Raw genomic sequence first — 26980 nt, 5'->3', positions numbered from 1 at the left:
ACATGATGGTATATACAAAATATATAAGTTCCCTTGATACTAATGGAAAAATGTACAGGGTTTTATCTCTAAGACTATGTCAAAATTACCAAACATTTGATATCCAATAGTCAAGGGGCGGGACATAGCCCAGTGGCAAGTCATGGTGCACTGGCTGAAACAAGAAATAAACCCAATGAGGATCGATCCTTGAGCGACCGCGCATTAGACGAGCGCTTTAACAATGGGCTACGTCACCCCCTCGGTTTCTAACAAGTGCGCATTATGAGGAGGAATATATAACGGAAAAGACGGTATGGCCGAAGAAGATGATCCAGTTGAGCACGAGGTAAACAAAATGTCTATATTAGAAGTGTGCGCTTTTCTTTCACTTGGGTTTATTTGGCATTCTTCATTGCTGAAGGAAATAAACATTATGTAACTTTATGTCATTGACATTACTTTGAAAATAATTATGTTTTTCGCGTTTCAAGTCGTTGCATCACGCCTTAAAAATTTAACTCGTAAAATAGTGTCATACTGATAGTGCATCAAGTTAAAACGAGAGAGATTTTTATATTGGGCAAGACTTCCGAACGTTCCAGCATTCAGGCAAAGGTTTAGGGTTAGTAATAGTACATGTATTAGCATACATGCTGGAAGTTCAGAAGTCTTTCCTTATAAGTTATAGTTATATTGACTACGCAAACGGCCTTTAGTTTAGTAACCTAATCGAATCAGGGGACCGATTATAGAATGTGTCTGCCACAAAAAGGGTGATTTTTTAAATGGGAATTCTTAAATTTTTTAAAAAAAAAATGGAGTATGTTTTGGGTGGGAGTAGGTGAAAAAAGAGAAGAAAAGATTTAATTTGTATTTTTAAAAATCACTTTGGCATTTGAACCCATATAACCAGGCATATGCTTCCGTTCTCTCAATATTCCACTTTTTCTTTCACCCATTATTTTTATTCTCCTGTACCTGTTACTCATCATCGTCATCTGAAATTCATATTACATCAGTACATATGATATAACAATAACATACATGCAATACATGAAATAAAGCATCATTAGTACCATAATTTAACCACTACGCCACAGAGGCACTGAAAGAAGTTATTCAAAACTTTAAGTTAATCAAACTGTAATCTTGTATAACGACCGGTATGTCAAAGGCCGTGGTATGTACTACCCTGTCTGTGGGATGATGCATATAAAAGATCCCTTGCTGCATTTGAAAAGAGTATCCCATAAAGTGACGACAGCGGGTTTCCTCTCATTATCTGTGTGTTGAGTGCATCGTTAAATAAAACATTTCTTTCTTTTTCTTTCACAAGGCTATATTTTTTTTTTTCATTGAATACAAAATTTAAGTGTCATACTGGAATACAAATTTGTCTTTGGTTAAATAAAACTGATGATTCTCTGGATGATTTTGGTTTGAGGAGTATAAAAAGGAAGGCTTTTACCCCCAAGGTTCCTATGTTCGATGAGATTTCCAACAAACTGGTGTTTAAGTTTAAGGTGGTCAGCTATAGAAAGGCGACGAAGAGGAGAAAGATGTTTTATGTACTGTTGGGTGATTGCAACTCCACTCGTGTGAACTGGGTGTCGTTTTGCCTTGAAGTCTGATTAATCAGTTTGACTTGAAAAAGCAAAAAGATGGGTGGGCCTTGAATTGTAGTGGAACTCGGTGCAACTGAAGAAAACATATGCACGCACACACAAAACAAAACATGATTCGGAAACCTTATAATCACTGAAAATATTTACAGATTTTTGAATATGGCAATGGTGATATTTTAATAATCGGCAGGGTAGTTGTAATTATCAAAAATTACAGATTCATCATTTAGTGAATTGTAAATTGTTGTACTAAGGTTGCGGATATATTCTATAACCAATCCAAAGTATCTAAATACAAAACTTTGCACACCCCTAAAACCATTGATTTTATTAAGTTGTTTTGGTTTATTCCTTGAAATTACTGATGTCAAGTCCGCTTGACTCATAGAAATCAAGTTAAAATGGAGGAAGATGTGATGTCACATGACCTCACGCATGCCAAAATCAGCAAGGCCAAATCATTTAATATTTATGATTTACTGCTAGAATTTGTGCCCCTACTGTAGTGAATAGACGGTCCATTCAGAACAATTGTAAATAATTCTGAGTGCATAAATTGTTTTAATTAAGAATCAGTTAATTAGAAAATTGATATTTAACAAACTATTGACATCAAGTGTTGTGTGCGATCATGGGGGTGGGGGTGGTGGTGGGGGGGGAGTGAACTAACTGCTCTTTACAAATTGTCATATGTTTTCAACTTCTGCCATCCACAGTGTAATCAACTTTGTATTGGTATATATGTACATGAATTAAGTTTTATGAAATATAACCAATATCCATTTGAATGTCAATTGGAATAGTGTTATTTGTCGCATTTTCAGTTTTAATTTACAACATTATTCTGTTTCAGATCAATGTCTTTCTGTCCAAGAGTTTGGCAGAGAATCTTTACCTATTGCAGGTGCGTATTGGTCTCAGGCCACATATAGTTCTAACTGGTTGTAAAAAATAACTTTCATTTGTTAATATTTCACACTTTATTAATGTTGACAAAAGACAACCTATTAAGTTGTATCATATATTATAGCTGTAATATAAAAATAAAACAATAACTTTTTTTGTTAAATTTCATATGATAACAGGGTTCGCACGCATTCTGGAAAACCCTGGAAAGTGCTTAATTTTTTTTTTACCCTGGAAAATCCTTAAATGTCCTGGAAAAGTCAGTTTACCAATCGCGTTTGACTTGGGTACCCCTCCCCCAAAAGAAAGAAAGAAAACCCCCCACAAAAACAACACCTAAACGCATCGATGATTATAATGAGGTCGACTGCCATTGGTCAGTTGTTGAGCAGGAAATACTGTGTTGGTTTATTTGGTCTATACATAGACGTAGTGGTGCTCGTTAGAGCACGAGTAGATAATCTTTATTGAGATGGCGACACAATTCTTCAAGCATGGAATCCGGATAAAAAATATATACCAGTATGACATTAAAAAACAGAAAAAGAAAAACGGGTAGATGTGTAAATCACTTCTGCAAAAATGCTTAACGGAAAGTGTACGTTTAATGACAGGTGGCTAAAAAAAATTATTTTTAGGAAAACAAGCACGCATCTGACGTCATATAAGTTGACTACTTGCATGTAAATAATTTTATGGACCTGTTAAATCCTGACAAATTCGAGTAACTGAATAAATCCATTTAGCTCGTAAACGTTAATTAAACAGTGTATAATTAAGTAGGAATTAACACCACACAAAGTGAGCTATCGCTTTAACAATGGCGCACCACTTGGGTCTGAATCCTGTGCGGCGAGTCGTGACCATGATTAATCATTTGACCGGAAAGAAGCCCATATCTTTAAATAAACCCCATCGATGTAACGTGAGATTAAGAATGAATTTAACACCATAGAGATTTGCAACGGTCTCCTTTCAACAATCGTAAAAGTGTATAACATTGTTACACTTGTTTCTTTTGGTGTTTATTATGTTTATTCGATCTACTTGAGCCAAGCCAAAACAAAGGAGATGTATATTTCAGAAGGCGCACATGCAACACGCTTTGATTTAGCAGCTGAGCTTTAGCTGCAAGGATTTAATTGACAACTAATTTACACAAGGAGGCGTGGACAAGACCGGTTTAGATCACACCAATACTTATAAACGTTCTAAGCTGTTTCATATTTGTTTGTGTATATATACTCTTCAAAAAAAGAAACGCAAAAGGGTACAAATGGGATTTTATGTTTCCTACCGGTTCATGCTTTGTGAATATAAGGTCATTGCATGTCCCAAACACATTCCCACGGTTACATTCGATAAAACGCAGCTACTGTAAAATAAAGTTTCAAAATGTGAATATTCGCAAAAACACAGCCACGTGCAAACCATGTCACCACTGCACGTGCGTTGTCTGCACATGCAACATGAACACCGACATTATAAAAGTGCAGGGTGTTCGCTTGCCTGGCCTCTGTATCTGGCCGACAGTTGACAATCCAGGACATGCCACGTCTCAGTGAACCGCAGAGAAACAATGCCATCGGCCGACTAGACGCAGGCGAATCCAGAACGGCCGTTGCCAGGGCATTCCATGTGTCCCCAAGCACCATCTCCAGACTGTGGGACCGTTACCAGCAACATGGATCAACACGTGACCTCCCTAGATCCGGTCGACCACGGGTCACTACCCCCGGGCAGGACCGCTACATCCGGGTACGCCACCTTCGGGAACGATTGACTACTGCCACCTCCACAGCCACAGCAATACCAGGTTTGCGCAGGATATCCGACCAGACCGTACGGAACCACCTACGTGAGGTAGGAATTCGTGCCAGACGTCCAGTTCGAGGTGTCGTCTTAACACCACAACACCGTCGACTCCGACTGCAGTGGTGCCAGATTCATCGACAATGGCCTCAACTGCGATGGAGACAGGTGTGGTTCAGTGACGAGTCCCGATTTCTGCTCCGACGTCATGATGGAAGATGTCGCGTGTATAGGCGTCGTGGTGAACGTTATGCGGCAAACTGCGTGCAGGAAGTGGACAGATTCGGCGGGGGTAGTGTCATGGTGTGGTCAGCCATCTCACACACTGGCAGAACTGACCTGGTCCACGTGCAGGGCAACCTGAATGCACAGGGCTACATTGACCAGATCCTCCGGCCACACATCGTTCCAGTTATGGCCAACGCCAACGCAGTGTTCCAACATGACAACGCCAGGCCTCACACAGCACGTCTCACAACGGCTTTCCTACAGAACAACAACATTAATGTCCTTCCTTGGCCATCGATATCACCGGATTTGAACCCAATTGAGCATCTATGGGACGAGTTGGACCGACAGCGACAACCACAGCCCCAGACCCTGCCCGAGCTGGCAGCAGCCTTGCAGGCCGAGTGGGCCACCATCCCCCGGGACGTCATCCGTACTCTGGTTGCTTCAATGGGCAGGCGGTGCCAGGCAGTTGTCAACACACGCGGAGGCCACACCCGGTATTGACTCCAGATGACCTTGACCTTGGTGGTGTGTCCTATCACTTACTCACAATGGACTAGAGTGAATTGTGAACAATCCTGCAACATTTGGTAATTATCGGACTCACCATTCAATAATTAAATCAATTCTCCAAATGTTACGACAATGTGGTTTTGCGTTTCTTCTTTTGAAGAGTATATATATGTCTGTGTGGGTGGGTGGGTGTGGGTGGGTGCGTGTGTGTGTGTGTGTGTGTGTGTATATATGTATATAGTATATATGTATATATGTATTCTATTTGAGTATTAGATACATGTTTATATCACTATTTTGTACAATGTACAACAAATGTAGTTAATAAAATATTTTATTTCATCAGTTTTAGTTTACAACTTTACAATCCAAAAGTTATATCCAGAGTAGGGTGTGACTACTGTAGACCGTGTGTAACAAGTATTGTATGTTGGAGACATAGCAGCCACTGACTAAACAATCTGCTAGGGTGTTGTTAAACAAAAACTTCTTTCCAAGTCATATATTCAGACCCCTGGAAAAAGGTAAAATAGTCCTGGAAAATTAACGAAAATAGCCCTTAAAAGTCCTGGAAAATGAAACCATTTGAAGTGTATGAACCCTGGATAATAATGGTGTATGTATACTTTTTGACAGTCTGTACAGTTATTAGTTTTTATAAATTTGTGAACAAGCTGTGGTACAAACAATGCGACTGGAAAAGAAGTTGGAAATGTTTTATTTAACAACACACTTGACACATTTTATTTATGGTTATATGGCATTGGACATATGGTTACGGACCACACAGATATTGAGAGAGGAAACCCGCTGTCGCCTCTTGATTAGCAGCAAGGGATCTTTTATATGCACCATCCCACAGACAGGATAACACATACCATGGCCTTTGATATACCAGTCGTGGTGCACTGGCTGGAGTATGACTAATTAGTATTTAAATTACTCAGTATATTCATTTTAAATTATTAGCTGTCCTGTGTGCACACACACCTCAACTATTTGGGTTGTCTGTTCAAGGCAGGGGTTAATGGTTAGCGGTTAATGAGAGAATTTGGTGTACTTGCTGAGCTGTTAGAATCAGGCTCAAATTGGAGCAAATTTTGTTTTAGCCAATTTGTGGATGTAGATTATATTCTTGAAAATTAAAAAGAGATATCTTTATTAAGATAAAATGTTGTAGTCGCTTTGTGTAAATATTAGCACATGGCTAAGTTAGCAATGGACAGGGAAACACCTATAGAACTCACATTGAGTTGGAGTTTGTATTGAGATTCTAACCCAGTACCTACCAGCTTTAAGGCTAATAGCATAACCACAATACCATTGAAGCTGATAGTGTCTCAAAGTCCTGTTAACATATTTTTCTTTTTTAGTATCCTGTTCGTCCTGCCCACATGACTTATGACCATGTCAAGCACCTGTCAGCTCGAGTCAAACCGTCGCAGAGAAAGGTAATTTTCATTTTACAAATTCACTGAACATCTGCATGATCAGCTGATGTACTTGACTGGTTAAGTATATATATCATTGGTTGGGTAGTTATAAACATCAAAAGACTGGCATCCGCCTTGCCTACATTTAAAAAAAAAAGGACCAGCTGACAGTAATATATATGTATGGTCTGTCTGCGAGACCAAAACATTTTAAACTAAAAAGGATACCTTTTGATATTTTTAGAGGAGGCAGCTGTCTTCACCCTCCCCCTCACTAGGTTTGCATTTGAGCATAATTGATACTGTAGAAATATGTGATGCGTTTTCCACTAAGCCTTGCTTGCACGTCTTTTCATTGTGGCATTGGTAGTTTGTTGTTTCAAACTTTGCGTCTTGTAATGCACAAGTGTAGAAACATTCAGTTATTCGTTATTTGTTTAATTTCAGTTTGGATACATTAAGCATTGATTCATAACAATACTTGTAGTTTTGTTTGTTTTAAATTGTTGTTTAAATCATTAATTTGAAGAACATGCCACATTTAAAGTGTTTTAAAGTGATTTTCTTACTATATTTAAAGATAGATATCTACTGGCCTTTAATTAATCCTGTTGAGTATACTTGAGATGTGGTGATGAGCAGAACATGGGTTTAGTTTTAAAATACATAAAACTATTCAATTATGCTATATAACTTATTCTAACCTGGAATCAACTATCACTAAAGTGTCTCTGTGTGTGACAGGTGGAGTTGGAGCTGCACGTGAACACCAGCAGTGCTAACTATGCGCACAGTAAAGGAGAACAGATCGCACTCAACGTGGACGGACCGGCTGCTTCTCGTGGGGCCGATGTCACGTATACCAGGTAATATGGATTCATTACTTCTAGAACATGGATTGTTGGGAGCCAGTTAAGATATTACCATATTGAGCATTGGTTTTTAACTGGTTTGTAGTACTGTTTTAAAAACATTCACATGCTAAGTGCAGCTAAAACTTAATTTCATTTCACATGAGGGGGCGAGACGTAGTCCAGTGATAAAGCGCTCGTATGATGCACGGTCGGTATGGGATTGATCCCTGTCAGTGGGCCCATTGGGCTATTTCTCGTTCCTGCCAGTGCACCACGATATCAAAGGCCGTGGTATGTGCTATCCTGTCTATGGGATGGTGCATATAAAAGATCCCTTGCTGCTAATCGAAAAGAGTAGTGGTGACAGCGGGTTTACTCCCGCAATATTTGTGTGGTCTTTAACCATATGTCTGACGCCAGATAACAGTAAAAAAATTAAAAATTGTTGAGTGTGTCGTTAAATAAAGCATTTCCTTCCTTCCTTTCACATGAGTGATGGGGAATCAGAGTGGTTGCTTCTCTTAATCGACGAGATCTTCACAGTATCTAATAATTAACAAAAATGAAAATCCTTTGGAAGTTTGTGATACCCAAAAGCTGTTTGTGTCCTTGTTACTTAAAAGTTTTTTTATTCAGTTTCATATTCATCTTACATTTTAGATAACACTTTTGTCTTTCTCCTTCTGTAACTTGTTTGTTTCACAGTCGAATATTTGCCTGATAATGCAGCTAATCAATTTTTAACCAAACCAGTCCTTTTTTTCAAATACACTGGTCCCAACAGCCAGTGAGATGGCTAAAATCTTCCAATGCATCATCTGAATGGAACAGGATATACAGGATTCACTGGAAATGTTTTAGACATTTCATGGCTGTTGCAATGTTTGGACCAACAGGGCTAGCTCTGGCTGGGCAAAATATTTTGCCAAATTGTCTATTAAACTTCAAAAATCAGAAATCAACAGTTATTTTCTTAAATATGTTAATTATTACATGAAATTATTTCGCCAAATTAAAATAAAATTTGCAACCAGTCTACTGGAATATGGTGAAATGCCATCAGTTAGAGGTCAAGTTAAGTATTCTTGAAAATGGAAAAAATTAAATATTGTTCCTTGTTTGACACTTGTTATGTTGTTACTTGCAGTGGTCTGATGGACAGACAGGTTCTAACCTCAGTTCCCAGTACTTCCAGAACAGGAAGGTATGCAGTGGGATTACTCAAAGAAGGTATTTTCAGAAATGGGTACTGAGACATTACCTTCCTTTAAATTCACCTGAAGGGCCTTTCTCTGCACCTCCACTTTGTCGATAATATCACAAAATGCCAGAGAATCCTAGAAATTATTACTTGGAATGGGTGAGAAGCTTTTTTTTCCCCCTCCAATACATTCAGGCCATAAACTTAAATTATTTTAGGCCCAATACACACTGGATCTGGTGAATATGGTACCAGTCTAAAATTAAATGCACTGAGTCGAATGTGACAAAACATACCACATTTGTCCTGGCGTAAAATACAGATCACCAGTCTTAACAGACTTGCTCCAATGTTTTTTATGGACGTGTCTTTTTGGACAATAACTTGTGACAATATGTGTTGTTTATTGGCGGTATAGAACAGCTCTCCTTATTTCAAATATGTTGAGAGATCTGGTTTTTGTGAATGGACACAAATATTACTAATTTTAACATTTATTGTGATAAGTTTAAACTCAACCTGTTTGTGGTGAGATAATTTTATTTATTTTGATTCAGGTGAACTGCATTTGACTCCACTGAATGCCGCTGTTCAGATGCGACCGAGCTTCTCGTACCTAGACACGGTAGACACGCGGGTGAAGACAGAGCAAGCAGCAGCTGATGCAGGTTAGTTTTAGTTAACCAGTTTGTTTGTGTTCCGGCCTGAATAACTGAAGCTCATCTTGTGCAGTCATGGCTGTTCAGATACAAAGGGAGATAACTATTGTAATCGTACCTAGATACGGTAGATACACAGGTATTGACAAAACAATCAGCAGCAGATGCAGGTTTGTTTTAGTTAACCAGTTTGTTTCTGTTCTGACCTGAATAACTGAGGCTCATCTTGTGCTTTCGTGGCTGTCGTGTCACAAGGGGAGATAACTGTTGTAATCATAACTAGACACGGGTAGACGGAACAAGCAGCAGCAGATACAGGTGTGTTTTAGTTATCTAGTTTACTTGTGTTGTAGTCTGAATAACTGGGGCTCATCTTATACTTTTGTGTCCGTCATGTCACAAGGGGAGATAACTATTGTAACCATACTTAAGCACGGGTAAAGATGGCAGGAAATACAGGTTTGTTTTAGTTGACCAGTTTGTGATCTGGCCTGAATAACTGAGGCTTATCTGTTGATTTCATGGCTCTCATATCATACGGGGAGATTTATATTGTAATCTGAAGAAAAATGTTTGATGATGCTTCTTATTTTATATTTTAATAATAACCCTAAAAAAACCTTCATTGCTTAATTAGAATGTCCAATTACTGAGCAGCTTATTTCAGAATTAAGCTATAAAATAGATGTGCAAATTGATGTTTAATTGTTTAGATTTCCCCTGATAAATATAAAAATTGCAATATGTACAAAAATGTAATGTTAATATAATTATATAGTAATGCAGTGTGTTATAAACTTGTGGAAAGGAAATCCAGTCAATCTACACTCTTCATTATATGATAATTGTTAGTTTACTAAATACATAGCAGGGCAATCTCTGGGTCAGCCAAATTATCTGTTAAAACTTCTAAAATGGCAAAACAATTTTCTAACAAAATATCAATTATTACATGAAATTATTTTGCCAAATTAAAATAAAATTCGCTAATTGTTTTTGAAATTCGCAGTTGGCAAGTGCCAGAGCTAGCCCTGTGTAGTTTTTAGTGTCAAGATATAGGCGAGTTGTACAGCATATGCTTGATGTGCAGTGGGTCGTAATATCGGTCATCCTCAATGGATTCATTGTTTTTAACCATTACAACCAGTGTCCCATCACTGACCACAAAGGCCATTGTATGTACTGTCACATGCTTCTAGGAAAGTAAAAGTTTGTTTTGTTTAACAACACCACTAGTGCACATTGATTAATTTATCATAGGCTTTTGGATATCAAACATTTGGTAATTGTAACGTAGTCCTTGGAAGAAACCCACCACATTTTTCCATTAGTAGTAAGGGATTTGTTATATGCACTTCCCACAGATAGGACAGCACATACCATGATATTTGATGTACCAGTCATGGGGCATGCTACTGTGGGGCAGCAGTTGGTTTCCTTTCTCTCTGTAGAACACATATCATGTGTTAGAACCCGAACATTTGTACTTTAAAATGTGCTGAAGTGTCATTAAACAAATACTACTTTACTTTTATAAATCTGGGGACAGGATGTATTTCAGTGGTAAAGCACTCGCTTGATGCGTGGTCAGTTTAGGGTCGATCCCCATCGGTGGCCCAATGGTCTATTTCGTGTTCTAGCCAGTGCACCACAACTGGTATATCAATGGCTGTGGTATTTGCTCTCCTATCTGCAGGGTTCGCACATATCCTAGAAAACCCTGGAAAGTGCTTAAATTTTATTTTCATCCTGGAAAGTGCTTAAAACTCCTGGAAAAATTAATTACCCCATTTAATAATAATTATTTGGAAAATATATTTATAAATAATCGCGTTTGACGTTTGATTCCAAACTATATCCTTCACGCAACTGTTAAAATATATACACAGTAAGAAGGACATAAATGAACACAACTTGTGATTGGTTGAACTGTCAGTAGTCGTGTTTCTGACATTTGTGAGTTTCAAACTACTGACCGGCCTCGGTGGCATCGTGGCAGGCCATCGGTCTACAGGCTGGTAGGTACTGGTTTCAGATCCCAGTCGAGGCATGGGATTTTTAATCCAGATACCGACTCCAAACCCTGAGTGAGTGCTCCGCAAGGCTCAATGGGTAGGTGTAAAACACTTGCACCGACCAGTGATCCATAACTGGTTCAACAAAGGCCATGGTTTGTGCTATCCTGCCTGTGGGAAGCGCAAATAAAAGATCCCTTGCTGCTAATCGGAAGAGTAGCCCATGTAGTGGCGACAGCGGGTTTCCTCTCAAAATCTGTGTGGTCCTTAACCATATGTCTGACGCCATATAACCGTAAATAAAATGTGTTGAGTGCGTCGTTAAATAAAACATTTCTTTCTTTCTTTCGAAACTACTGTCAAAGATAAATAATTTAGTAGATAGCTGTAACCAGCGCCCTCCAACAAAACAAATTTTCCTAAGGTTTATGTCTGCCATGCTTCTGTGCAGCGAGACTCGTGCAAAAGTTGAAAACTTGTAGTTGACACATATTCTTTTGATCTCCACTGAAGTCTTAGACGACTCAATACACAGCAAAACGGTATCGACTTGACAAGGCATGTCAACAAAGCGACCAATTAACTAAATAAACAAACATTTTATGGGTTAGTTTTGATTGTATGTAATATAAATTGGTGGTAACAAAGAGTCCACTTCAAGAGATTATTTTTGTGCTATCAATGAATAATGTGGTTGACATTTAGTTACTCACGGAAACGGGTATAATTCCGGTAAATTTCGTATTTGAAACTCGATGTCAGTAATGAGTAAAACATGTTTATATGATTTATGTAATTTTGTCATTAAGTACTTTTTAAAAAACACAAATAATGATTTAAAGTACCTGTACATGTACTCAAAACGTAATATCGTAAATGTATTAATTAATGTTTAGATGTTTTGTGTCTTAAATTTTTTTTTTTAAATTAGCATCTTTTTTCTTTTTTTTTCTTCATAGTTTTGGGTAGAAGAGTGATTTTTTTTTTTTTTATTATTTTTTTTTTTTTTAATCTGGATAATATAAATTAAACAATTTTTTTTTAATAAAAAAAACAAACTTTAATGGATTATTATTCTATCAGGGTTTTAGATCTCATTACTTTGAGCACAACTGGTTTTTTGTCTGTTCTGAGCACTCTTAGACATAACAACCACAGTTTATTGGGGTGTCGTTAAAAAAATCCTTTACAGGTAACATATTCAGACTGCCAGAAAAATGTAAAAAAAAGTCCTGGAAAATGAACCAAAATGGTGCTTAAAAGTCCTGGAAAATGAAAATGTTTTAAGTGTATGAACCCTGTGTCTGTGGGATGGTGCATATAAAAGATCCCTTGCTACTAATGAAAAATATAGTGGATTTCCTCTCTAAGACTATATGTCAAAATTACCAAATGTTTGACATGCAATAGCTGATGATTAATAAATCAATGTGCTCTAGTGGTGTCATTAAACAAAACAAACTTTTAACTTTTGTACATCTGTAATTATGTTCTGTTTCCCCTAACAACAGGAGACTCCTCCCAGGAAGAAGCGGAGGAGGATGCCAAGCCAATCACCGTCAAGTTCTCCCGTCCCGAGAGTGACGAGGCCAAGGCACGGAGGATGGCGTCATACGAGTTCCATCGCCACAAGTATGACGGAGAATCGTGGGTTCCTGTCGAGTATCATGGACTGCAGGTTAGTCTCCCCTGAGACTAGCAATCCCATTAGCATGCAAATTAAACAAAAAAAATTACTACAAAAGGATTAAATATCAATGCTCATTATGGAAATATCTTAAATAGCAATTAATCACTCCACTAAGGATTTTCACGTCAATGTTTGAGTATCATTTGAGTATCGGTTCAACTAGAGGGGACTATACATTTCATCTCCATCCGTCTGGCCAACATAAAAATTTTGAGACATTTTTTTCACAATGCCTCAAGATATTGAGCTGAAATTTTATGTATATCTTTATCATGTTTGAATTTTATGGTGATACCCCCAATTTTGGCAGAGTTATGACATTTGAACTTAGGCAAATAATTTGGGTCTGATAGGAGACATGTATTGCTGTAGCAATACACTCAAAATGTTTGTTATTTTACATTTATGAAAATGTTAACATGTTGATTGCCATTTAAAGAAAATTTTGCCAAATTAAATAAACTTATAAAATAGCAGAAAAGCCGTTATTTTGTAATAAAATATCAATGATTACATGATATTACCTTGCCATGTTAAAATAAAATTTGTCATTTGTTTTAAAAATGTGTAATTGGTAAGTACTAGAGCTAGCCCTGGCAATGCATGAATTAGAGATTTTGTTGATGTGAAGTATGTATATGTTTGTACTGCAGGATGACATGGCTGTGTCTGAACGAATGCTGCTTCAGGCCACACAGGGAGATGACCTGTCGGAGTTTCAGCTGTTTCCCCGTGACTATCTCGCACGACTCGTTCCTCCACACGTCGAGGAAAGAGAGTGAGTACTAGCAACTACATCTAGATTATAGGAGCAGATTTGTTTTCATGGTTGTGGTGCCATGTGGTGTATATAGCATTAGGCTTGTTTATTCCTTGTGTGTAATGGGCCCACTGGGCTATTTCTTGCTCCAACCAAATCACCATGACTGGTATATCAAAGGCCGTGGGATGGTGCATATAAAAGATCCCTTGCTGCTAATTGAAAAGAGTAGCCCATGAACTGGCAACAGCAGGTTTCTTCCCTCAATATCTGTGTTGTCCTTAACCATATGTCCGACGCTATATAACCATAAATAAAAATGTGATAAGTGCATCGTTAAATAAAACATTTCCTTCTTTCTTCCTTGTGGGTAAATTGCAGAGATGTCAAAGTTCAATGAACACATTTCTAGTGTTTTAACAAAATTTCAAGTTTTGGGGTGGGTTTTTTGGAGCTCTTGAAAATTGTAGTGGATTTGCTAGTTCAGTAACACATATGTTATAAATTACAAGATACATTTTGTTACATTTTTATGCATATTCATGAAATCTTTTCTGAAATAATTAATTGAAATATAATTTTTAGTTTAACTGAAAGCATTTAACATGATTATTGGTAGCTGGGTTTTTTTCATATATTATTTGAAAATATGTTTTGAAATGTGGTGTTTGTGTGTGTGTATACCCTTTAACATGATGTTTAACAGTTGGATGTTAGGATAGAGCCATCTTTTCTATTGTAAGAGCAAGGTGTATGCGTACGGTTTAGCCATTTTATTATGTTTCATGATACTTATTCATTTGTTTTGTCTTTATCAGAGAGAAGCCTGCAATGCCAAGTAACATTCTTTCTCTGAGTCAGCTGAGAACCTTACCACTGGCCGACCAGATTAAAGCTCTGCTGACAAATGGTAAGTGAACATCATAAACTGTAGTATTTGTGTCTTGGTTTATACCAAAAAGAGTAGCTCATGAAGTGGGGACATAGGGTTTCCTCTCTATATCTGTGTGGTCCTTAACCATATGTCTGATGCCATATAACTGTAAATAAAATGTGTTGAGTGCGTTGTTAAATAAAACATTTCCTTCATTCTTTCCATTTCCACAGTGCAAAGTAGTATTAGTGTTATAATAGAGTCAGGCCTGATATAGCCAGTATTTGTTGTGTAATTTAGTTGCTGTTGATTGCAGTGATAACATGAATTGCAGATTGCTCACACATCATTTCAGAGAATAGGCCGAGTGCTTAAAAATTCTGACTAAATTCAAGGCTTTGGTATAGTACCACCTGTACAAATGACTATAGTCGGGGAAAATTAGCCAAGCTAAAGACTTGCCCTTATAGCCATCCTCTACATACCAGTCATCACTTGAAAATGGAGAGACCACGCAGTGGATGTATACTAATTTCGGCCATCATAAGGCCCTTAAGATGTGTAATGATTTCGGAATTCCAGTATTTCATCTTAATATAATAGTGTGTTAGGGAGTCTATTGCAAAATCACTAAGTTGAGGACAGCCACTAAAATCTTCTCTTTTTTTAACAAAGAATGTGTTGTTTCAGTGAAAGTGATTCGATTCAGTCAGTTGATGGCACTGTTGCCGCAAGGTACAGACACTGTGTCTGCGCTGAGATCTGTCCAACAGGTGGCTGTGCTCGTCCAGGGATGCTGGGTGGTGAAAAGGTAACAGTCTCTTAGTCTGTCAGAATATTTTATTATGTGACAATTTTGTTTATTGTCATTGACATATTTTTACAAAGTGATATGTCTTAAGATTGGGGATTACAATTATCAAAATATTTTAGTCAGTTATTCAGGGGCTATACTCATTTATAAATCTCCAGTTTCTAATCTTTTTAAAAAATTATGAAAACAAAAGTATTTGTTCATGAATGTCTGCAGTATATGTGAACAAAGTAAAGTTTCTTTTGTTTAACAACACCACTAGAGCACATTGATTTATTAATCATTGGCTATTGGATGTCAAACATGGTAATTTTTGACAGTCATAGAGAGGAAACCCGCTACATTTTTCCATTAGTAGCAAGGGATCTTTTATATGCACTATCCCACAGACAGGATAGCACATACCACAGCCTTTGATATACCAGTCGTGGTGCACTGGCTGTGACAGGAAATAGCCTAATGGGCCTCAAGCAGCATCAAGCAGCGCTTTACCACTGGGCTACGCCCCACCCCTATATGTGAACAAAGGACCGCTGCATTATTCAAATGATTGGTAAATGTTGGCTGTATTCAGCAGTTGCAGCAGGTATGTCATAAATTCTCCAGTGAATAAATTGTTTATGTTGGAGAAAAAGTCTTGAAAAACCTGGTTATTGGATTAAAAAGAAATACTAAGTATGTTGTCAAAGAAGGGCAAAATGGAACTTTTAAAGGGATTTTTCCATAATACCCTCAAGATTTCCTGACTACACAAAATTGTTTCTGTTCTTGTTTTATGATAAAAAATTGATAGGAACCATTTTTTTCTCAAGACCCTTAAGAGGTTTCATGTTTTTGTTGTTAGAATTTTATGGTGGGGTGGGGTTTTTGGTCAAGTGTAATTATTATTTTTGCATATCAAAGTTGTTGTTTTTTCTTGCAGTGATATTCTGTACCCTAAAGAAGTGTGCAGTCCACACAGTGGTGTGTCATCAGAGTACCTGTGTAGAGGAAGAGACTACATGGTAATTCACATACCAGTTCACTGTGCACAGTTTATTTCAGCTGTGTGTAGTATACAGCAAAAATTCAAATGTGACCATTAATTAGAAATATAATAATTCAGTGTTAGCAGAAGCTGCAGAACTGTGTCACAGTGTGTGTAGTGCCAGTGCTTTAGATTGCACCAATGCTAAGGCAATAAATGATGTGCTCAAAATAAGTATACCCAAAATAAGCCAGCCCAAATAAAGTACAAACATGCTGGCTATAAAACATTTCACCGCAAAACCACAGAAAGGTTATATTTGAATTAGAATAAAATAACTTGCAGTATATTTCTGAATATTTACAACTCTTCAGCAATTGTTACAGGGCTTGTAGAATTTTTTATTAGAATCCAGTTGCCATGGGATCAGTCTTTTAAAAAAATTACTAGCCATGATTAAAAATTCACTAGCCCTACTTTAAGTAATACAATTTTATTAATAAGACTAATCAGATATGTCACCTATAGAGGGAGATAGTTTGAAAACTCTTAGAATGGGGGGGGGGGGGGGGGGGGGGGGGCATTACTTAAAGAGGGAGATAGATATTTAAAACCTTTAGTTGTAGGGTGGGCAGGATATTCATATTTAGAAAATAGACTTAAATACAGCATTTTACAACATATTTTTTTCTTTTTTCTTTTTTTAAAAATTTCACTAGCCATTAGGCATGGCAATAGTAGTTACTTATTGACTATCACTAGCCATAATCTAGAAGCCCTGTGTTAGTAACATTGTGTGAAAAAGCGACCTCACTCTACTCGGAACTGATAAAAATAAAAAATCAGATTAGTGATATGTAAAGCCCTTACATACATATTGACTCAGGGATCGAAATACTGCCATCCCGAATGTTTTTTGCCAGTAGCTATCATTACAGGCCAAACGTTTTTTCACCTGTCAGTTGAGCAATTATTTTATGTTTTTATTCAACAATTAGTTTCATTCAGGGTTTTTTTGGGCAGGTTTTGTAGTTTACTGAACCAAATAATCAACCAATTACCACCACTGACTGATGAAAGCATGCCATATCTTATTACTGTGTTGTTTCTGTGGTACAGCATTGAAAAGCATGACAATAGTTTTATAAAATTCAGTAATGATAACATTGTTTTATTTGTATAATTATCATTGGTATCGGTGTATTCTTATATTCATCACTATGTTTCAGATGTGGAAGTTTACACAGTCCAGACATGTCATTAGAAAAGATATTTCTTCCATTGTTAAGGTATGTCAGCACTAAGGTCGACGACAGTCATTCTTCGCACCCTTGTTTTGGCTTCGTATACAATAAATGTATCATATCTAATGGTAATCTTTTGGTATGATATATTTTCCAAAAGGTACTTGCTATTTCTTTGATATTTTTAAACTTAAACTTATTATTTTGTACAAAATTAAGAAAAATAAAAACATGGTCAGAATGGACTGGGGGAAACGAATATTTTTTAAAAAGCTAAAAAAAAAGCAAAACATACTGACCTGTAAACAGCGTTGTCTGCTCGTTGTAGAATTTTGATAGGGTCATGGTTAGTAGACCCATTTTTATTTTAATGTGGCATTGTAACAATACCGATAATTTTGAATTTGAATGACATCAGTATTCCAATGACGTCACTTTACATCTTCTTACAATAACAATAAACTGAGTAAATGATGTTTCCGTTTTCAGAACACTGGAAAAATTCCAATGCAAAATTGCTATTGAAATATTTTTGTTTGAACATTACTAATGTCCCTAAATGTGTTTGAAAAAAATCTTTTAATTTTTTTTTTTTTTACAATTTACGAAATATGGATTTCTAGTAAAACTATGGTGAGGTATGCTATATTTATTGTGTACAAAGCTAAAACAAGTGTGCAAAAAAATTACTGTCTACCTTAGGTCCATAAGAATTTTTATAACTGAGATCTAAAACAATATAATTTTATTGAATGGTATAGCCTCAACATTTTTGTTGCTTATTAAATTTCATGTAATAAATGCTTTCTGACTCTATGTTGATTTGTTTGTAATCTGATTTCCAAATTTGATAAATCCCATCATATGCATCTCAAAACTTGTTCCTGATTGAATAATAATTGTTGATCATATCATGTTATGTTTTCTAGATTGGTTTTTGTGCTACACATTAAACCGAATAACCACTACAGGAACCAATCAAAATATGTTTCAAACATTTAACGATTAAAGGTTGGCTAACATAGGCTAGGCAACAGTAGCCTGTAATTTCAGTGTCGCCTGTTGTTTTTATTCTTAATAACAGTACTGTATCCTGTCTGTATCAGAGTCAAGAGTCCTGCGACAGTCATCATGACTAAATAATGTTTATTTTAATTTTACACAGCTTCCTGCTGAAGATGTCAAGGACATTCTGGAACAGATGTCAAAGGTCAAAGCCAGTAAAGGATGGGAGTTTCTGTTTGATTATGACAAAGAATTCACTGATAAGTAAGCTGAATCTCTGTGCAACATTTTTTTTTTGTATCCATCTGATATAACCATTTTGTTTCTAGTGATATATCTTGTGCACACACCCACACACAATCACGAACAAAATACACACATAGATGGTTGATATATATAGATGGTTGATATATATAGGCTGAGTTCAGCCAGACCAAGCAGAAAAATGTCCTCTAGACTGGTTTATACACTTGATGGTAAACCAAATGGTAACTTCGGGAACAAATCAAATAGTTTGTGACGTTAGCGAAACATTTGATGGCTGAGCTTGGGGCTAGACTGTTAATTTTGTTTTATTTTAATTTTATTTTTTAATCTTCTTCTTTTTGTTCGCTTGTTGACTACACATTGAGGCCAGCAGTGACATTGAACAATACTGTTCTCTGTAGATCACTTCTTGTGCCATACAGCTTCTTCTGGAGGAGATTTTGTTTTTTTTAATTATTATTATTTTTTTAAATTTAATTATCAAGTGTTTTTTATTTTATTTTTCTTCAGATACTGTGAAATTGTTCAGCGGCAAAAGATGTTGTGGGATGCAAAGTATCAGTCGCTGAGCAAACAGTTCAAGATCCCCAAAGAAGCTGAGAAGAAATCCAAAGGTGAGAGGTTCAGCCAATATGTGCTATTATTAAGCGTTTACCAAAGAAATTGGGGGCAAGACGTAGCCCAGTGGTAAAACACTCGCTTCATGCGCGGTCAGTTTGGGATCGATCCCTATCAGTGGATCCATTGGGCTATTTCTCGCTTCAGCCAGTGCACCACGACTGGTACATCAAAGGCCGTGGTATGTGTTATCCTGTCTATGGGATGGTGCATATAAAAGATCCCTTGCTGCTAATCGAAAAGAGTAGCCCATGAAGGTTTCCTCTCTCAGTAAATGTGTGGTCTTTAACCGCATATGTCCGACGCCATATAACCGTAAATAAAATGTGTTGAATGTGTCATTAAATAAAACCATTCCTTCACCAAAGAAATTCTTTTGTTTTGCATAAAAATCTTTAAAATACATCTTATTCTGTTCTATGTCAGTACATACTTTGTTGCAATGTGCGGGGTTCTGATTATGCTGGGCCCAACTGGCACTTTGTAGTCTCTGAACAGCAGTGTTGCTGCCGATCATGCATATTTAATATTGAGTAATACTCTGACAGAAAAGATGAGAAACCTTTTGTTGCTGGGGAAACCGGTGGTGGTTTTATGGTGACAGGAACTACTGTATTTTAGATCGACAAAATGCTCTTGTTGTATTTCAGAAACCATAAGTGGTGCTTCAACCAAATTTCATACATACATGTGCCAGGTTTTCTCTCTCTTTGCAATTGGGATGGTGCATATAAAAGATCCCTTGCTGCTAATCGAAAAGAGTAGCCCATGAAGTGGCGACAGCGGGTTTCCTCTTTCAGTATATGTGGTCCTTAACCATATGTCTGACGCCATCTAACCGTAAATAAAATGTGTTGGGCGCATCCTTAAATAAAACATTTCCTTCCTCTCTTTGCAATTATCAAATGTTTGACAATCAATAGCCAATAATTAATAAATCAATGTGCTCTAGTAGTATCATTAGACAAAATTTATTTTAACTCTTTATCTCTCTCCCTCTGCAGCAGGTGAACAGTCAGTTGGCCATACTGACAAACCAAGACGTCGCCGCACGTCTTCTAAATCATCGCCCAGTAAACGTGAACGCACGCTAAGCGGCCGATCTCTGTCCGACCACAGTGACGTCGAGATGGAGGCGGCCAAGAATGTCGCTGCAGGTCCAGTGAACATCACCGTGGAGCCAATGGAAGTGTGCGATTCCAATCATGTGATAGCTAACGGACCAATCGCTGAATTGACTAACAGTGTGGTAGTAGAAAATGGTGGCAAATGTTCCTCAGACCTGAAGCAGGCTCTTATCGCCTTCAGTAGAGATATTTTGAGGGATAGACTGATATTCCCTCTGCACGAACTCAAGAGGTTGTTTGCCCTCAAGCTGCAGATGTGTTCTCCGGGTCATGTTCTAGGTTGTGGTGTGTCTGACAAACAGCTGGAAGAGTCCTTGATAGAGGCTGGAGGGATACGTCTTAACAATCAGGTGAGGAATGATCACCCTCAGTAAACCCTTTGTCGTGGTACAGTCCGAACTAGGTTATGAACCTGGCTTTGTGTTTTTAAGAGGAGGTGGGGTATAGCCCAGTGGTACAGCGCTCGCTTGATGTACGATCGGTGTTGGATCGATCCCCATCGGTGGGCCCATTGAGCTATTTCTCGTTCAGCCACAACTGGTATATCAAAGGCTGTGGTATGTACCACCCTGTCTGTGGGATGGTGCATATAAAAGATCCCTTGCTGCTAATCAAAAGAGTAGCCCATGAAGTGGCAACAGCTGGTTTCCTCTCACAATATCTGTGTGGTCCTTAACCATATGTCTGACGCCATATAACCGTAAATGAAATGTGTTGAGTGTGTCGTTAAATAAAACATTTCTTTCTTTCATGTTTTTAAAAGTCTAAACACAATACTCAATAGTCTCTGCAGGGGTGTGATTAAACATTCATTCATTCATTCATTCATTCATTTTAATAGAGTGATATGTTAACACCATAGGGGTGGGATCTAGCTGAGTCAGATCATCTGCCTAAGGTTCTCGGGTCGATTGATCGAACCCCCTCGGTTTGACTCATTCTCTAATTGGATTTTCCCATCCCAACCAGTGCCCTACAACTGGTATATCAAAGACTGGTTAGTGCTGTCCTGTCAGTAGAAAAATGTCATAAAAAATTCCTTGTTGCTAAAGGAAAAATGTAGCAGGTTTTCTGTTAATCCTAGATCAGTGAATCTTTGGTCATAATTGCATCTGTGAATGTTCATTTCAACACATGATTGAAAATTAAATGAAAATTAAATATAAAAGTTTTAATCAATAAAAAATTTATTCATTACTTTTACAAAATATTTATAGATTAATCATGGATTTTATATAAGAAAGTTTAAAAAACCCTTCAAATGTTTTATTCACTTTCAGTGGCCACCAAACTCAACAAATGAACCACTGTTTGCTCTACTGAGGAAAGGAGACCAATATGATACAGTACGTATTTGAGAATCCATTAAAAAGAATATGTTATGGGGCATTGTCAATGTGGGAATTCTCCTCGCATCAAGTACCGGCCTCGGTGGCATAGTGGTTAGGCCATCGGTCTACAGGCTGGTAGGTACTGGGTTCGGATCCCAGTCGAGGCATGGGATTTTTAATCCAGATACCGACTCCAAACCCTGAGTGAGTGCTCCGCAAGGCTCATTGGGTAGGTGTAAACCACTTGCACCGACCAGTGATCCATAACTGGTTCAACAAAGGCCATGGTTTGTGCTATCCTGCCTGTGTGAAGCGCAAATAAAAGATCCCTTGCTGCTAATCGGAAAGAGTAGGCCATGTAGTGGCAACAGCGGGTTTCCTCTTAAAAATGTGTGTGGTCCTTAACCATATGTCTGACGCCATATAACTGTAAATAAAATGTGTTGAGTGTGTCGTTAAATAAAACATTTCTTTCTTTCTTTCTCCTCGGATCAACTGTTTTCCTCTCATGGAACATTGCGTTTCCTCGCATTTCAATCGTCCTTTCTTCCAAAATGCATACACAGATTTTAACCTAGGATTTCAAGAATTTCTGGGACACCTCTAGATTTCCTCTCTTTTACAGTTCACCAATTCCCACCCCTGATATCAGCATTTTCAAACTCGTACAAAAGGTACACATGGGGGTGGAGGAGTAAAGGGATAAATTCTAATATACCACTCAAAAGAATTTAAGGGTCAGACGATATTTTCGACATTATTTTCTGAATGTCAATTATATTAGCTAGACCATAATGTCACGCATGGCATTGTTCCATTTTGACGAAAGTGGGTCTAAGCAACCCATAAATGAATTAAAATCCACTGTCATTGACACTGTCGACTAGTTCTAATGGCGAAAACATGCTTACATGTCTGCTAAGTGCCCATAACTTGCTTTTTCACAAAGCGCTTCATTTGCACGCTTTGCATGTGTATTTCATGTTCCCAATGCTGAATTTCCGTATAATTGGAGCTTGCGTTCGTGTACAGTGCACACTCCAAATTCGACAATGGTACGACGTCAACTGACTATCGAAGATCAAGGAAGGGCTATTGCTTGGCTTCAAGATGGCAATACGCAAAGAAATGTTGCTCTGAGACTTGGTGTCAGTCAGAGTGTCGTTAGCCGACTGTGGCAACCGTACCAAGCAACGAATTCTGTTCGAAATCGTCCACGTTCGGGAAGACCCCGAACCACTACAAATAGAGAGGACCGCTACATCACCAATATGGCTCTACGTCAACGCACAACCACTGCACGCCGATTACGTGACAATCTGCGGACTGCGACTGGAACTCGAGTGTCTGATCAAACCATACGCAATCGTCTGAGAGCCAATAATCTACGCTGCCGTCGCCAGGCTGTTCGACCACCACTCCTACCACGTCACAGAACGGCCAGATGTCACTGGTGCACACGTCATCTGCGGTGGCAACGTGTTCAGTGGGGTCGAGTGATGTTCACTGATGAGTCCAGGTTTAGTCTCCAGTTCAACGACGGTCGGGTTCGTGTCTACAGACGTCCTGGGGAGTGCTTCACTGACGTTAACGTTAGACAACGTCACCGGTTCGGTGGTGGCAGCGTCATGGTGTGGTGCGGCATCTCTATCCACCACAGGACCCCCCTCTATGTGGTGGATGGCAATCTGAATGGAATCCGCTATCTGAATGAGATTATCCGGCCGTTGGTTCTCCCAGGCCTTCAGCAGATTGGCGGCGGGGAAGTTCTGCAGGATGACAATGCCAGACCCCACCGCGCCAGGGTGGTAACGGACTTTCTCAGACAACAAGGTATCGCCAGGATGGATTGGCCAGCATATTCGCCTGACTTGGCCCCAATAGAGAACGCCTGGGACGAATTAGGCAGGAGAGTTCGGGATAACCATGCCCCTCCGGCCAACCTTCATGATCTGGGTCAACTTCTTATGGCACAGTGGCAGGCCATTCCCCAAGAGTTCTTCAGACGTCTGATCAACAGCATGAGGCAACTATGTGTCGAGTGTATTCGCGCCAGAGGTGGATTCACACACTATTAAACGAATGTTCTAATGTGTAAAATCCATGTTTGCCAACCTTCAACTTTGACAGCATGTCATGTGACTTTCTTGTATACAGTGACGTTTATTTGTGGGTTTTTTGTAAATATGGAACAATAAATTAAATTTTTGGTGTAGTTTACATCATCAATGTAATACACTCTGAAACTTATTTGGTTATAAATTTTTGACCCTTAAATTCTTTTGAGTAGTATACTTTAAAAAGTTAGAAGAAAGATCCCTTATAAAATCACATCAGTGTTTTGTTTTAGTGAGTAAGGAGGGGATTAGCAACATTGTGAAAAACCCATAATGGTATGGAATATTCCAATATAAAAGCCAGGGAATTTGATAATCTTTTGGTAATATCATCCACCATCCATCCCTCTTTTGTTTAAAAAACCCCAATCCAGCCCTATATAGGCTGTTGTATTATTACACACATTTGTCTTGATTGTCCAGTATTCCTTTTTACTTGTTTCTTTGTTTAGTTTTCACTTCCTATACCTGATATATATTCCAATCTTTCAGATCCGTGGAGTCCTGTTTGACTTGTTTAGATCTTCATATCAAATTAGGAAAGAAGCATTCCGAAAACGAATTGAAGAGAAAACAGGGCAGGAACTGTCAGATGCTGACTGTAAAAAATTAATGAGGGTAAGTGTTTGCTAGTAGTGTATTTTTTAAACAATATATATATATATATATATATATTTTCAATGCCTCAAGATACTGATCTGAAATTTTGAACATAGCTTTATCCTGTAATGTTAAAGGTCAAGTTTGACTTCCATAGAGATTTACCCATTATTGACAGAGTTATGACCCTTGAACTTAAAATATACTACAAAAATAATTCCAGACTTTTTTTTGGCAATGCCATAAAATATTGAGCTAAAATTTTAACTATAGCTTTATCATGTACACTGTTGGAGTTTGACTTTCATGGTGATTTACATATTTTTCACAGAGTTATGGCCCTTGAACAGTATAGGCCTAGTATGGGACATGAATTGCTTTAGCAGTACTCTCATAATGCATGTTAAAAATGAAAATATACGTGACATCATCTCGTGATATTTGACACCAACTTGGCAGCACATTTTTGGTCTGGTTTTAACTTTTCTTCTGTGGGGCAGGACATAGCCCAGTGGTAAAGCATTTGCTTGATGTGTGGTCAGTCTGGGATCGATCCCCATCGGTGGACCCATTGGGCTATTTCTCGTTCCAGCCAGTGCTCCACAACTGGTTAACAAAGGCTGTGGTATGTACTATCCTGTCTGTGGGATGGTGCATGTAAAAGATCCCTTGTTGCTAATCGAAAAGAGAAGTGATGACAGCAGGTTTCTTCTCTCTATATCTGTGTGGTTCTTAACCATATGTCCGACGCATCCTTAACCATATGTCCAACACCATATAACCATAAATAAAATGTGTTGAGTACGTCGTTAAATAAATAATAAAAAACCCACCTTTTGTTTTATTGTATTTCAGGAGTACTGCGTGGTGAAGGCTGGCGGCTGGTGGTATTTAAAAGGGACTGTGTCGGAATCCTGACATAGGGCAGGTCGTAGGAAGCAAAGTCTGTGATTATTTCATCTCCGTGCATTGTCAAGGTCATTTGGGTGGAATGGTGCCATCAGCAGTCTATTTCTGAGTTATTCTACCTCTCAAGAAATTCTTTATCACTTTATCATCTTATCCTAGTCAGCCTTGCTAATAATCGTATCGAGATAGGTAAAACAAACTACAGAGACGTATGATGGATGAAGTTGTTAAATCATCTGTGAATCAATGGATCTCTATATGTCTCCATGCATGATTGAGATGTAAAATACAGTGTCTGTTTTGTTGCAGGACTCATTCCATCAGTAGCAAAATTAACCAAATTAACCAGGGGCCTAATTCACTAAGCTCTCACAACTTTGCGATGTCGCAGTGCAGTGCTAAAAGACTTGCAAAGAGGATGCTTTGTTGTCTAGCAGAGCCTGAGAGAGCTTTGTGAATTAGGCCCCCGATTAGTTTAACTGTATTTGGAGAGTAATCTTCCAGCATACATTTTTTTTAAGATACTGAAATCCTCCAAATTTCTCAAATTGGATCCCCTGACATGGTCGCACCTCATTTTCTTTTTTTCCTCCCCACCACCTTTTATGTTTTCCTGTTGCCTCAAATTGTGTAACAGTGGGAATTAACAGACCATGTGTTCCCTACCCCCAATACAAAATACTGGCTACGCCAATAAATTATGTGAAGGAAAATCATGTTGTTCGAGTCTCGAGTTTAGAGTTCTTTTCAAGACATTAAAATCTGTTTTGTTTATAGTTTTCAACACTTGTTTTGGATTAAGTAAGCAGACTGTAATTTCATTTTTTTCAAGTCATTAGTAGTGAAATATTTGTTTTCATTGTTAGTGAACTGTTTTTTTCTTTTTTCTTTTTCTTTGGGTTTTTTTGGGGGGGAGGGGAATAATCAATGTATAACAGTCACAAATGATATAAACTTACATAGCATGGAGAAGAAATGTTATTCTAAATTTGTAGCTTGTACATCAGTGAAAAGGAAAACTTTTTTTATAAATAGAAACAGTATAAATAATACAGTCCAAAATAAACACAAATTATCTTTTATCCTTACTGTGATTCTTCTTTCATAGTAATAATTTGTTCTGTCAAAAAACATAACATTCTGTTGTCAGCGGTGTAATCCATTCAGAATGCAGATATCAGGTTAATCAAACCGTCGAGTTTCAAAGTTATCTGATCATATGGTGGTTTCGTTTCCACAAAAGGTCATGATTCATTGCATGGCAGGGTATCATAATTTCACCTTTCATCCAAGGTGATTTAGGAGACATGGATATTGTAAAAATACAACGAGCAGTTTGTCAGTTTGCTGGCAGAAAAAAAAAGAAATCAATGCAAGTGCTTTTGTCTTCATCATGTATGGTTGTAATAATAAATATTTATCAATA

At 37.8% G+C, this 26980-nt stretch overlaps 1 protein-coding gene across 2 annotated transcripts; it reads left to right on the top strand.

Moving 5' to 3' along the window:
* The first annotated feature begins 289 nt into the window (after nt 1–289).
* On the top strand, nt 290–26980 carry LOC121379891 (DNA-directed RNA polymerase III subunit RPC5-like). 2 transcript variants are annotated; one of them, XM_041508560.1, is made up of 18 exons: nt 290–328; nt 2461–2511; nt 6443–6520; nt 7247–7368; nt 8504–8586; nt 9115–9225; nt 12743–12909; nt 13575–13699; nt 14500–14591; nt 15246–15366; nt 16292–16373; nt 17566–17625; nt 18746–18849; nt 19363–19466; nt 20475–20947; nt 21878–21943; nt 24538–24663; nt 25501–26980. In XM_041508560.1, the coding sequence occupies exons 1-18, from the start codon at nt 296–298 to the stop codon at nt 25561–25563; spliced, it is 2061 nt and encodes a 686-aa protein (XP_041364494.1). In that variant the 5' UTR covers nt 290–295; the 3' UTR covers nt 25564–26980. The 2 variants fall into 2 exon arrangements, with proteins under 2 accessions (XP_041364494.1, XP_041364495.1); XM_041508561.1 differs by lacking the exons at nt 290–328; nt 2461–2511; nt 6443–6520 and having other exon boundaries at nt 7289–7368; nt 8504–8560.

The sequence above is a fragment of the Gigantopelta aegis genome, chromosome 8, assembly GCF_016097555.1.
Source record: "Gigantopelta aegis isolate Gae_Host chromosome 8, Gae_host_genome, whole genome shotgun sequence".
NCBI classification, from domain to species: Eukaryota; Metazoa; Mollusca; class Gastropoda; order Neomphalida; family Peltospiridae; genus Gigantopelta; species Gigantopelta aegis.
Note: the sequence above shows the minus strand (reverse complement) of the source record. Positions and strands in the feature narration are given on the sequence as shown.